This window comes from Bombus affinis, chromosome 2 (genome assembly GCF_024516045.1).
Source record: "Bombus affinis isolate iyBomAffi1 chromosome 2, iyBomAffi1.2, whole genome shotgun sequence".
Lineage (NCBI taxonomy): Eukaryota > Metazoa > Arthropoda > Insecta > Hymenoptera > Apidae > Bombus > Bombus affinis.
In genome coordinates this window covers 8,084,975-8,099,453 of record NC_066345.1, presented here as the reverse complement: position 1 = coordinate 8,099,453, position 14,479 = coordinate 8,084,975, and the positions used below count along the sequence as shown (strand labels likewise).

Here is a 14,479-nt window from a genome sequence, read left to right as displayed (position 1 = left end):
ATGATGCGATAATTTCAAAGGAATTATCGAACGAATAACGTGTCATCGCATTTTAACGCTAGAAATAATCATGTACCATCATAATTTTTGTGAGAGAATTTCAATTGAGCGAATTCTGTAGCTGATCATATATTTCGATAACCATTTATGTTCTTTAACATTTTAAACACCCACTTCGAGATGAACAATATTAATATATCATCTATTTTTCATAAACAGAGGCATTATGCTTATTCATGAATAAACATCAAAATTTTATCTAAATTGCATTTAGCGACACACATTTTGTATTTTATAGGTATAGTATAAATTATTATTTTTATAATTTGTTATCTGTTGATTAAAAAACAGTGCGTTTATGAACTAAACATGAATGCACTAAATATACGTGATATGAGCTAAATATGAATTCAGTTCTGATAAATTTCATATACAACTAAAATTATCCATTAACGTCAATTTTAAACTATTCCTCAATACTTACCTACGTTTTTATTGTTATTGTTAAAAGAAAATTAGTTTGATATTTGCTTATCATAATAGATTTATCATAATAATTTAACCGCATTATAAAATCACAATATACACAACAAAATTTAATTTTTTAATATAAAATTTTTCAGCTATATAGATCTTTAAACGCTGCTGTACTTTTACTGTCCAACTCAACTTACAAAATTCTCTGAACTTGAAATCTTGAAATATAAATACCATTAAAAATACTAAAGCATTTTCTTTTAATTGGGAGTTTAGAATCGCATCAATATCTTGACTATTAACAGCTACTTAGTAGTTAGTATTGTATACTATAAGTTTAATTCATACTGCCTATTTACTAAGTAATTTTTATATTCTAAATTGTGTATAAAATATAAAACATAGAAGAGGACTTTTATCAAGGAATACGTAATAACAATGTGTAGATATTACAACTACAATCAATATATTCTATCCTTTATAATTTTATTTTACACTGAGAATTTTCAATTCTATAAATAATTAAATTTTCTAAACGAATACTTCTTAGTTAAATTTTGTTTTATTATTAAAACAGTGACAATGATTATAGTAAGCGCTACGAAGTATTTCACTCGATTTATTGCGACAGAAATATAATACATTATTTATGTATGAGCTATTATATACTTTTAGTTTGTCTGAAAATAATATAAGTCAATTTATAGATTCGTATACACAATTACACATTATAATAAAAAGAAAAGCATTCCTTTATAAAGTATTTCTATAATATTGCCGATTAAAAATAATATTAATATTACGATACATAAACGTTAAAAATAAAATTAATATTGTAGATAAAACAATTTTAAAGAGTAATATTGAAAGATGTTCGTCTCGACAGAAATATCAAAATACTTGTTTATTCTGAAGTTGAAAATAAAGAGCGTATATAAATAAATATTCTATCGTACGTAAATATTTCATTGTACATTTCTTTTTATCTTGCTTCATTTAAATTTCCCCGGGTATTAAGAAGTTGCTATTATTAGAAAATTCACAGCCAATATCAAAAAGTATATCAAGCTTAAACTCTTTCCGCGAAATGTTTTTGCCGAAGCAAAACGTGAATAAAAGGCAAAGAAAACTGACACAACTGGATGAATACAGAAAGATGAGAAACTCCTTAGTGCAGAAGAACAAACCCATAGCCGAGGAAACAAGTTAGAAGGGGCAGGATCGAAATCTTCGTAAAAGATCTTAATTCTCCGTCTTCCGGCCCCTGGTCTGCGATGCCCACGACGAGATGCTTCGCACAGCGTGTTGCAGGTACACAGGTGCAACGGTGTACGTGCATCTTATCTCTAGACACACCCCCGGACTGAAAGTGGTACAGCTAAGAAGAGCGGGGTATATGGGAAAACTAGCTCCCGGACCAGAGAAGTGGGAGTCGAATTATAGCGAAGGAGAGAGACGGAATGAGGAGAGGAGGGATCAGAAGAGAAAGAAAGGAAACTAACAACATCAGGAGGGAAAGAGAAAGAGAAAAGCAGATATAAGTAGACACAAGGTGAAAGGGGTGAATAAGGCGAAGCAGGAGAGAGTAGAGGAGACATGGAAAGAAAAGCAAAGAGAATCGAAGGACCAGGAAACTTTAAACGAAAACTTGAAAGAGAAGAAGATGAAAGGACGACGAAAGATAAAAAAGGGTAAGATCGTGCGGATGAGTAAAAGACAAGGATAGAGGATATGACGAATCACAGGAGAGAAAAAGAAAAAAAATGAAAGAAAGATGGAGTGAAAAAAGTGAGCGGGGAGAGGGGAGGAGAAAGAGGAGAGGAGGAAAGAGAGAAGCGGAGAAACTGCACGGATGAGGAAGGTAGTTCCGGAGGGTTTGAGGGTGAACCATCCAAGTGAGGACCAGGATAGTCCTCGACGGTGGGCGATGGTAGCTGGCGAGGTGGTGGGGTAATAGCGACGGCGGGTAGGGCGTCGTAGGGGCAGAACCAGCGCCGCGACGCTTCGGCACGCACAGTCGCGGCTCGAACGCCGTCCCATGCGAACGTGTTATTCTCGCGGTTCGTGTATTCTTTTTCAGCATCGTGTATAATATTCACGACCTGTTCACATTCAGATCGGGATTTCGAAAGAACATGATCGAGATACATATTACGAAAATCTTTCGATCCACGTTCCGCCCCGAAGATGGATTTTCTTTCAAGATCGATGAAAATCAACGTTAAGTTTCTGAAAACATGACTGAGAATAGTGTTCATTGACGATGTCGTACGATTAATAACTGTGAGACCGTTTTAAGATTAAATCTGTTATCGATTGTTCGGAGTGATTTTGACGATGACATTGAAGCTTTTCAAGCTTGATCAGAGTTAATCAATCGAGACCGATTTTCAACTGAAACGTCATACGATTGGCCGATCGAAAATCAATTTGATTTAGTGACACTTTTGCAATTTACTTAACCAAGAGTACATGTTTTAAACTCTCTTTAAAGACTGAAATATTCCTGGAGTGTTTTGCAAACAATTTTTACCAGTGCATATATTATTTATTGACATAGTGTTTCTATTTAAACGTACAGTGAATTTCTGTTCCAAAAAATCAAAAGCTATCGTATGTATCGAAAGAAACTGAAATTTAATATTCGATCGGTTTAACATTTTTAGTGTAAAGTCGCGTTCCATACATGCGCTGTTTTCATTGAGTTTCGAGATACTGTCGCATCATTCCGCAAACACGTGTGTGCAAAACCATTTTTTCTCAATCTAGTCATAAGTGCGCGCGGTCGACGCCGTTATTGATCCAGTGATTAAATCAATTTTACTATTCGATGATAGTAATATAATGTATTCTTAATGATCAATAACGTGGCGGTAAAAAAACTTCTGCCATGAGGATATAACCGTATGTACGTAATTACGGTTAATGAGATTTGAAGCAAAGTGTATGTCCTATATTAGAGTGTATATCTTGTGTATGGTATTGTGTATGCTAAAAAATTGACATTAGGAAACGTCAATTAATTAAAATAATTAAGGACGTTCGAAATATGAATAGACACGGTTGTGACTTTACAAAAATTTTATATTTACGTGGTGAGTAACGAGAAGGTGTAGCGATTTTGGGTCTTATTCGTTGATAAATTTCATGAACTAAGGACAAACATTAATCAGTGAAAATAATCGAAGCAATAAATGTCAGTGTAAAATAAAAAATGGCGGCGACTTCCGAGTCCCAGGATAATTATTGAGGAACTCTTTACGAGGGAATGGATTTTCAGAGCGCTATGGACACGTTTGTAGAGGCATGGATGGCTGCAAATACGAAAACAGATCAAGTACAGGTAAATTATATGTGTATCATTAATAGTTAAAAGCAAATGATTATTCAAACATCCCTTTTGCTTTTGATATTCATATCGAAGAAATGATATCCCGATTTTGGCATCCGTGAATAACATCATTGAAAAGTAACCCCTTCTAACATTACACAGCCAATTGGCCACCCTAGCAATTTCTGCCCTCCCGGAACCCTTCAACTTGCCACCAAGCTAATTCCCCGATATCAATTTGCCACTTTTCGTTAGATCTTAGAATAGACAGTTTACTTGGATACAAGAGAAAGTATTTCAAATGTAAATTTTTATATTAAATAAATATAAAAAGTATAAACAATCAATTTTATTATATAATGCACGAGACGAACAATGCTTTATATAGATATATTAATCATAAGTTGGCAATAATTATGAGTTAAGTAGTTAAGTTAGTTGAATAGTTAGTTGTACAAGTTAGTTGTCTTAACATATCCCAAGAAAATTGCAAGTTAATCACCGATTATAATATTAACAGGTCAGTTCTCAAAAATATAATACCTACATAGAATACGTGTCACATCAGAGATAGTAATTATTAAAAAATCATACCGTGGTAAATGAATAAGAAATAACTTCAGTTGAATCCGAGAATAATCTTCAACATTTAAAAACATCAAATTCTTTTAACAGATAATCAATGAATTATATATTGCCTTTAATAAAGTTAAGACAATTAAAAGATTTAATGCTATCTTGTCTTGCAATTTGCTGATTATTCTAAAATTTTTTAAGATAAAATAATTTACGAAGGAACAATTACGGGTACCACAAAATGCGTCGAGGAAAATAAAAGATTCAACTTGACGATTACGGATTATGTCGAGTACAGAAAGTGCTACAGAAAATGGAATTTAAAACTTCATATGTACTTAGATAATATTGGTTAACTCGATCGTTATATATGGTCCTCCGTAGTAGGAATCTCTTAAGTAGAAGAAGTCGAGTGAGGTAGACAAAAGTGTCAAGTATGTATATAGATTCGGCGCTCTAAAATTTCAGAAAGGCAACCGGAGCGGTACTAAAGGTGGTAGAGGTGGTAGAAAGGGTTGTCAGATAATCCTTGGTAAAACCGCGGGTCGTATGTGTTGCGTGGATGGCCATACGTACGTTTACACGTGTACGTACGGGGGGTCACGGGTTCTGACCACGATACGGATGTGCCCCTGCCTTCTTCCTGTGCTACGACCACGTCCACGTTCTGGCATTCAATGCAATAAGACCGCATCTCCATTGACCAGTCGATCTCTCGATCGTCAGAAACTTCTGATTTTTATTTCTGACCTAGATATTCGAACGTTATTCCGATCTCGGTGTACCAACATCTTGCTGTCTTAAATAAAAACCCTATCGTCTTCGTGGTACGTTCCACTCTATCTATAAACGTTAAGAATAACAAAATTCTTCGTAAAATAATATTTAATCTCACAACGAATGTTATTGTTTTTATACTACAACGATATTATCATTGTAACGTCAATGGATATCCGAAAATTCCCGAGACACGAAAGTTCAATGTGCTCGTCATATGCATGTACTAGTCACATACTTTTTCTAACTGTTACTTCTAATGCGTGTTCTCAATACGTTTCACTTTGTAGATAGAGATTAGATGGAGCAAATAGTTCGAAAAATATTCTTTGGACTTTTTCTTAGTCGCTCGAATTCTGAGTGCACCTGCACGTATAAAAACACGACTAAACTTGGTGTGTGAGAAGCGACGAAATCAAAGATAATCCGGTAATGCCTGTTACTTCGATTTGTCAGGGAATCGAGAGATTTCCTTTTTTAGGAATGTTGCACCTTGTCAAGATTACGCATAATGCAATCCGTATTTTTCCTCAACAAACACAAGAACAATATTCCGTGAGGGATTCGGTAGTGTTATATGGGGTTTGTTGGACATCCAAATCGGCCCCTCCCTTGCTATTCTCTGAAGTGTAACAGGCATTTACCTTCCGCTCTTAAAAATTGAGGGGAAGATGTAGGGGAAGCAACTCTACACGTCATAGCGACAAGTTAGTTTCATATGCAATAAATTTCGAGTTTTTCTCAACTGGTCACTACCGAAGTACCTGGTAATAAATATTAGCGTTGCGTATTAGGTACATAAATGTCACGTACGTCGAACGTAAATTATCATATATCGTTACATTAGATTTTACGCGCAGAACATTGGAAAAATTTCGGAATAGGCAGATATTTTTATATTCTACGAAATTTACTGACAGAAACTATAGTATCCTATATAATGTTCGATGGCGAACATAATGTACTTTTATTGCAATATCAAGAACAATAACATTTTGAAAAAGAAATTGCTATAAAATAATATCACGTACGTCAAACAATAATCAGCACAAAAGGTTATTAGACAGAATTGTAAAGGTATTCATTAAATCAGATCTTTCCATAGATTAAATTCATTAAAAGAGATCTTGTGCGAAATAAATAACATAAATATTCCACATGTGATATTTAAATCACGAATTTCTTGCACAGACAGCACGACGCGACGTTTTTTAATTTAATGGGCATCGTATGCTTTCTGTTAACATGGTAACCCAATGAGAGTTGGTAGCTTTCAAGATAACCGGAATACATATTCGGTGTTCCAAAATTCCAGTAGTGAAAAGCAGATTCCGGTAGTCGAAGATGCGTCCTTGTCGTATTGCGCGCAGGAGTCTACCGTGTACGAACACCGAGGCCACGTGTGCACTCGAAAGTGCGTACATGTACGTCCGAGGATAGGTTCGAGGCACGCATGGTCACGGTATTTGACCACCCCAGCTACCGGAATGATTGTAATCCATCTATCCGGCCGCCGAAGCCGATACATCAAATGCACATAGAACTTTTCTCGTCCCTTTCCCTGACAGTTCCTCACCCAAGTTTTCTGTTCGGTTATCTTCAACATCGAACACGCTATGAATATCTTATTAATATTTATAAAAGTGTTGATACTTAGCCTTACATCGTACGTCATTTGTCTAGAAATGGTAACATTGATGATTTATTTCTGTAAGAAACGCTTATCACGTTTCTTCGGGTACATCGCGACCCGTTAAAAATGTCTAATCAACACACAATAATCAAGGTATTCCTGTGGTAATACAATTTTATGCGATCATATTCGTTGTAGGTTACAGGTACGTTACAATAAGTGCGACGTTTTTAAGGTGTAAATAGAAAATAAGATATCGTTCGTTATCTTCATTTAATAGGGAAAATTCTGCGTGAAAATAATAATTTTTCGTGATCGTATACCTCTTACTTATCGTGTTACTAATCGTAATAAATTATTGTAAATAATCCAATTCAATAGTACATGGGAAAGTTTGAATATTTAAAATTTTGAAACACTCGTTGCATGTGTTACGATTTTATTGATTTCGTTCAGCGAACGATTGAAATGATATTCTTCCTGTTTCACGTAGTCTTCTTTCTTTCTTTTTTTTTTTTTTTTTTTTTTAGAAATGACTAGAAGGCAGCGAACATCTGGTAGCGAAATGAGCAATTTACGTAACGTAGTCGTGGAAGCATCAATCCGTGGATTATCTACCGCGGGAAGAGGGCCAATTATTGTACGTGGATATCGGCCATCTGATATTTCGATAAGCCTGATTAGAATGTTGCACGATTAACGTAAACCACAGAGACATTTAATTCCATTCTATCGATATTGGATAAAAACAGATATTACATTGGTCGGTGTTATTCAATCGCTAATCTCTTGTCGGGAGGACATTTTTTAAGTGCTTTGCTTTTACGAAATTGCTTTCGTCAATCATCCAATGCTACTTATAAATTGGAGTTGAAAGATGAGATGTGATCGTTGATTTTGAGCTTGTACACGCTTATACAGAATATTTAAAACGTAGAAAACCAGTTTACAGCGAGTCACCGACTTGTAAACTGGTTTTTTCGTTAATAAACACTAGAAGATTATATTGATAAAAGGAGCATATCATTTAGAAATTGAATTAAATGTTTTATCTATCGAACGTTTTAAATGCATGAAATCTACAATTCGTGTAAAACGATACAAATTAAAATTGTTCCAATTAATCAATTAACAATCAAAAGCAAGTTATTTAATACGATTTTAATCTATCTTCCGCTTCAAGCAATATATTTTCAAATTTGAAAACCTCCAGACAATTAAATTTAATAAACGCCACTGTTATAAATAAATTACACGTCGTATCTAGCGCTGCTTTCTTGCATAATGAATTATCCGTATGAAGCCGCGTTACGAAGATATAAATTCAAATTCAAGTTACATGTAATATGCAAAAATAAAATAAATCGTGATCACCGTTTCGGATTTCGTTCGATGCTGGTGCACGTTGTGAAGAATAGAAATCAGCATTCGTAAAGAAAGAAACCATTTAGAATTTATCAGATCAAATGCAGATGGGAATGGAGTCCTACTAAAATTATCTGGATAAAAAGAACGAAAGTTAGAATTTCAAGAAAATAATGCGTGTGGAATACTGGATAATTTACGCGTTATGGATACGGTGGAAGAACACGAGCGGTAAGATTCGACACGAAAGACGTCGCAAAATTTCTGATAGGAAGATGTATCAATTTAGAAGGTTATTGAAGCTGACGCAAGGAGTACTCCGAACTGGACCTATGTTCAATTGCCAAACATTGTAGGCCGACCAGTTCTAGTTCGAACTTACGTAAGCTCGTTAGAAAGACGCGACACAAGTCTAGCCGCAAATAAATTCACGGAATTTCTGGGGCCTTTGATCGTCACAGGACCAGGCAGCATTTTACATTGGTCGGCGATTAAGGTTATCGTCTTAACGGGAAACACTCTAGCAGGAAACGTCGTTGACGCGTATCTCTGTTACACCCGGTAGATAAGCTGATCCGCCGATAAACGATGCCGAACCGTTGTTTGCGATGCTGGCATTAATTCGTGATGATGTTGCATTTTGCATACAACAACCGAGTTTACTTTTTATTATTCGTTTAACTTTTTTCAGACTAACATTGATAGGCACTTCCTCTTTTATTAACAAGAGAAACAGCGATTTGCTCGGTATAATTTGTGAATTCTTTGCTTCGCCCAGAAATTATAGATTGTTACTTTCGCTTGCGAAGGATAAAATCGGTAGCCACGATAATCTAGAATTTATGGTTACATCAGTTATACGTAATATATGTAAGTATATATTTGTATATATACATACGTAAGTAACTGCATAGAAAGACAAGGGGTAATTTAAGTAATTACTTAAGTCAAAGAAAACAAAATTCCCTCTCGTGCAGATTTAACATTGAATTCCTATCTTTAAAACTACAGCTGCGAAACTTAGGTACGTACATAAGAGTACTTTGATTCTGTTAAATTTGTCCTCGATTGGGACGACGATATTTAAATTTCGTTTGTATTTTAAGCATCAATTTTTCTTTTTTTATCGAATTTTTGAAGATAATATTAAAAAATCAATTAAATCAATTAAAATTAGGTAATCGAAAAGATAGTACAATTAAGAAACGGAATAGGTAAGCAGTGGAATTTACGTTGATTCGAAAATTGTTGGGATATACAAAGGAACATGAACGCACCTTTGCACAGTGAATAGTGCATCCCCTTTCGCGTCACGTCGAAGTTACCGCGATATCACTTGGGGCGTTAGCCGGATAAGCCGCTAACCCCATCCACCTGTTGCCTTTTCTTATGCGTTCCCGCTTACAGGCCCGCGTTCATCCTCATTCCTCGCGTAGAAACGAGCCAAGGAGCAGTCGTCCTCTTTCAATCCTCGCTCACCTCCGGACTTTGCCTTCCTCCCTCGTCCACTACTTTATACACCGGTGTCAGGCTTGTGCTCCTTTCCTCTCTTCGCCGCTTCCACGGTGTCTTCGTCAGTCTCTTTTCTTTTACGTTTTCCTTCTCCACCTCCTCCACCAGCGCCGTCTGATTCTTTTGCTCCTCCGTCCCTTTCTCTTTCCTTCTCTCCTGCAGTTCCTTTTCTCACCACCTTGTACCCTCTTGCTCTCGCACCCAAGCCCGGGTCTTCAGCGGTCTGACGTGTTTTTTGCGAGTGCATACCTCGAAGCAGCTCCCGAAACAGTAGCTGGTACCCCGGTACAGTCCGGACCAGTGAAAAAATCAGCGACCCGAACTCGGTCCTCTCGTTGCCTATCCACCGATCAACGCCAACCGTCGAATATTTCTTCAATCATTTTCTTGCGATAGATTATTGCACCGAGATGATGGGATTTACACGAATTTAACGCCAACGTACCACATCACGTTATATTCGCTTTAGTTGTTTTCCCATTATTTATAGCCAATTCGTGTAGTCGACGTACAATAATACTGTGTAGATTATAAACAGATACATTGAAACAAAATCTACAGCAAAAAGAGCCCGCTTTGTTTATTCTATCGCCTTCGTGATAGGCGAATATGAAAAAAAAAGAAAAAAAAACAGTAAGGAGTAGGTATACAATTTATTCTTGAAAGTGGAAAGAAATGCCAACCTATAAAACATAAGATTTTATCATTTGCAATTATATGTAGAATTCAAGAAAATCGAATCGCGCGAAAGAACGTAAGATCATGTTAGAAATGGCACGATCAAGCCTACTACTGATTCAATATTACTTATCTCACGTCTTTATAAAGTTTCGATGATACAATCTGATTGAACTTTGAATCTATTAATTCGGCAGTGGCAAAAATCTATCTATAATGGCCGTACAGAATTATCGTAATAGTTTATCAAAACAATGTATCGAGTATAAGGTGTGTATCTATATTTCGAAGAAAGTATTGTCACGTATTTGTCTCTAAGAACCGTTTAAATAGCAAATTAATAAATATCACGAATTGATTAAATGATTTTTTATTTCAAATAAGTTAGTTAAGTTTTGTACTTTTGTTCGTTTATTTCCTATGGATATTTTCTTTTTAGGAAACAATATACAATAGAATAAATATCTTAGGAAACGAGGCATAATGAATTTATTTTCTGTAAATTTACCAGGATTAAACGCAAAGTTTATATCGAGAGTACTGTGCTAGGTATAGGAAAATAATGCGAAGAACGTTGATTCGATATATTCGTAATAAATAAAACTTGACAAATTTTCATAGCATACTATTATTAGATACAAAGATAATAAAATTTGCACAAGGGACTAAATTATCAACCATTTATGTTACTATACAGAGGCTATTTTACTTAACATTCGATATATTACAAGAACGTTATTATGCAAATTAATGTTTTATAATGTAAACTAATTTTATTTATAATTTATTTATAATTAAAATTAAGATTTATTTATTATGAATTTTAGAAAGTGATGTTGCAAAATTATAAAATTATAAAATTTTATTAAATTTGATAAATAGTCGATAATATTAACAATTTTGTAAGCAGAAAATGATTTTGTTGATTCATAAATTTTTACAGCTCCTCCTTTTCAAAAAATAATTTTGAAATTCATTCGTTTCTTACTTTATAAAAATATTACTGATTAATTATGATGATTTATATCATTAATTATAAAACACTCCATATATAACAAGTATTTCTAAATATACTTACTGTATTTTTTTGTGAAATGTGCGCTCGCCTATCTAATCAAATTTGATTTAAGATCTTGATGCAGCCAGTGTATTCAGTATACTTCTACTTTAATTTAGCTATATTTTTAGATAAAATAACATGTCGATCATACTAAATTAAGCATTATTTTATCACTTGTATTATGATATAAAAAAATGTATTTTTAATCTTCTAATTTGATTTTAATCATTATTACATCTTTTACTAGGTTAAGACATTTGATTCAAAATTAATTCAAAATTAATTCAAAATTATTCGTACTGAACTTACTTATAATTCACAAAAATTACAAAAAATATAAAATAAACGAACGTAATTAATTGTAAGTATCTACTATGGCTACATGGACATTTTTCGCTATTTTTTCGATCGTTTTATTAGCATAGTAGGATAACGGCCAATAAAAATTGAGAGTAAAATGCGTTGCGGATCGAGAAGATAATGACGATAGAGTATGAGAGGGTTAAACGGTTTCTTGGTCGATTTGGTCATGCAGTTCCTCGGAAGCGTCATCGACGATCCAGTTTTCAGACAACGAAAACTGCCACGCGGTGCATTTCGCACTTCGGTCGTAGTGTAGGATTGTCGCATTCTGGGCCCACTTGACCCTCGTTGACATCGTGAACGGCTTAGCCGTTAGTGTTAAGTTCAGTTCACTCATACATAAATCTAAGTCCGCGCTTATGCCTTAGCAGACCGTTGTCGGAATTGAGCACGTGTTCAGATTTCATCGACGAGAACGCTTAGATCATCCGGCTCATTCGATACGACCGAATCGTCGCGGATTCGACTATGTTAAGAGTGTCGTCTCATCGGAATTAATGACGAAATTATTACGTTGTTCTTCTTATGTCTATTATTAAACCGCACAATTAATGCACAGCTTTCCCTGCGTCTACTTTATCTATCTTTACGTGTCCGCTAACGATTGTTGATGATCGTTTAAATTTATCATTTTATTTCCACGAAAGTTACGTTTTACTCCTTATTATTAATCTTAACATACACACACACATACACACACAATAAATGTTATATTAATTTATATTTCTAATAATTATCAACTTAAAACGTTACAAATTCTCTGTGTTTGATAAGACGAAAGCGAGATTAAAATGCAATGAAATTGAGAAATCGCAACAGTGTTAAGGTTATATTACAATATATAAGCTATAAAGGTAATTAAAGATTACTTTTTTTCGATGTATAATAAATATTTTGCATTTTAATTCACAAGTATTTCACAGTTTTATATATTTGAAAGATTTGTTATTGCTGTTATCACCAGATATTTCAGAAAGAATAACATATAAAACATAAATTATGCTATTATCACGAATCTTTATATATTAAGTAAAAGCGAAAATATAATATATATTTTCTTAGAATATAAATTTATCTTAAGAATATTTTAATTCGGTATTTCATGTACTTTAATCCATTTAATTATAACCATATCAGTAAGTAGACACGTCTATAAACTGAGAATTTGGAATTTTCGATGAAATTAATGAGTATTACAGCCTTTGTGTAACGTAGCATGATAATCATAAACCGTAACTGTAATCCGTAATAATTGCAATTCAGTTATACACGATTTTTGAAAGCAAGATACGCACGTGGTTCTTCGTGCAAAATGTATACAATTCCCTTTTTATTATTTTACACGATTATCATATGTACAGTTCATGCATCTGACAGTTGTGAAATAAGGAGGAAGAGAGGGGAGGGGAAGTTATAAAAAATCTCATTGTATTTGACAAAATGATAGTAATTAATGGTTTTTAAATATGCACATGATTGGACGTCTTTCTGACCTATTAGTATTTCTAGTTTAGTATGTCATTCATAATATTGTTACTCACAGTTCACCAACATTTACATCTAAGTGTATGTATGTATTTTTGGATTAATAAATTCATTGTGAAATATTAATATATAAACTATCACTACTTTTGTTGATATTTGAATCTGTGAATATTTAATCATCAAATGTATAACAATTTCAACAAGTTTTTCTAAAGTATTGTACGTACTCAACGAACGAGAATTTTTTGCGATTCAATGACATTGTATTATATTAACGACGAGTGTATGTTAACAATATGTACATATTGTCTGAAACTATACACGATAATTTTCTAAGAAATCTTGAGAATGATCCGACATAAGTAAATAATTAATTAGGAAGTTGAACTCTTTCGTTTGCAGAGCCAAGCTTTGGCATTGACACACAAGACCTCGCCACCTTCGAGGCCGAGCAGTGTGTCCTCGTTACCGAGGAGTCCTCAGTCTCACCAGTCCCAACAGTCTCAGCCGCAGAGTACAACTCAGCTTCCGCCGGTGCATCCTCATCAATCGCAGACACCCCTAAGCACGCCCCAGACACCGTTTGCTGCGCACAATCAACACCCCAAGCAAGAAGTAAATACAAGCCCCAAACAGGAGGGATTCGATCTCAGCAAATCTACCTCCAGTACGGGTGAGCTTTATCATTTTTTCCACTTCTTTCATCTATCGTTTGATGATCGTCGATGGTCGAATTAAATCAAGTAAATTGCTTCACAGTGATTTCTGATAAACAACTGAAATAAGATCGGGAGAATTTTATTACAAATAATTTCATACTGTCGGGTGAAACCGCTTATTCATAAAATACTAGAATTAATATTTAAATGATATAATATATTCTATATGATAGAGATATTATGTATCGTACCTTATGACACCGTACCGTGTATACAATACAATAAAATATATATCGTATTTTATAAAACACTTGCATTTGCGGTATTGTGCAAGCTGTTTATAACAAACGACATTGTAAAGTTTATTGATTAATTTTACGAAATTATAATGAAAGATTTTAGCGCGGTTCTTTCATACTATAATCGAATTTACTAATTATTTTGATCACTTTAGGATTATGAAGGCAGAGATTCCAATTTGTATCATATTATTATATCGACATAAAATTTTAATTCCATGAAAGTATTGCGGCATAGTTTCCAAGTTGCATGATTCCAAAAAA

General features: G+C 34.2%; 1 protein-coding gene across 3 annotated transcripts in view; it reads left to right on the top strand.

The window, feature by feature from the left end:
- The first annotated feature begins 2,477 nt into the window (after positions 1-2,477).
- The window catches only part of LOC126923125 (homeobox protein dve-1), a 58,429-nt gene continuing 46,427 nt past the window's right edge, over positions 2,478-14,479 (top strand). For 2 of the 3 annotated variants that reach the window (XM_050736273.1, XM_050736265.1), the window contains exons 1-3: positions 2,478-3,820; positions 7,325-7,434; positions 13,660-13,930. In XM_050736273.1, coding sequence (XP_050592230.1) covers positions 3,784-3,820; positions 7,325-7,434; positions 13,660-13,930 — 418 coding nt within the window. In that variant the 5' untranslated portion in view covers positions 2,478-3,783. The remainder of the gene's footprint in view (positions 3,821-7,324; positions 7,435-13,659; positions 13,931-14,479) is intronic. The other variant, XM_050736282.1, reaches the window with a different exon arrangement.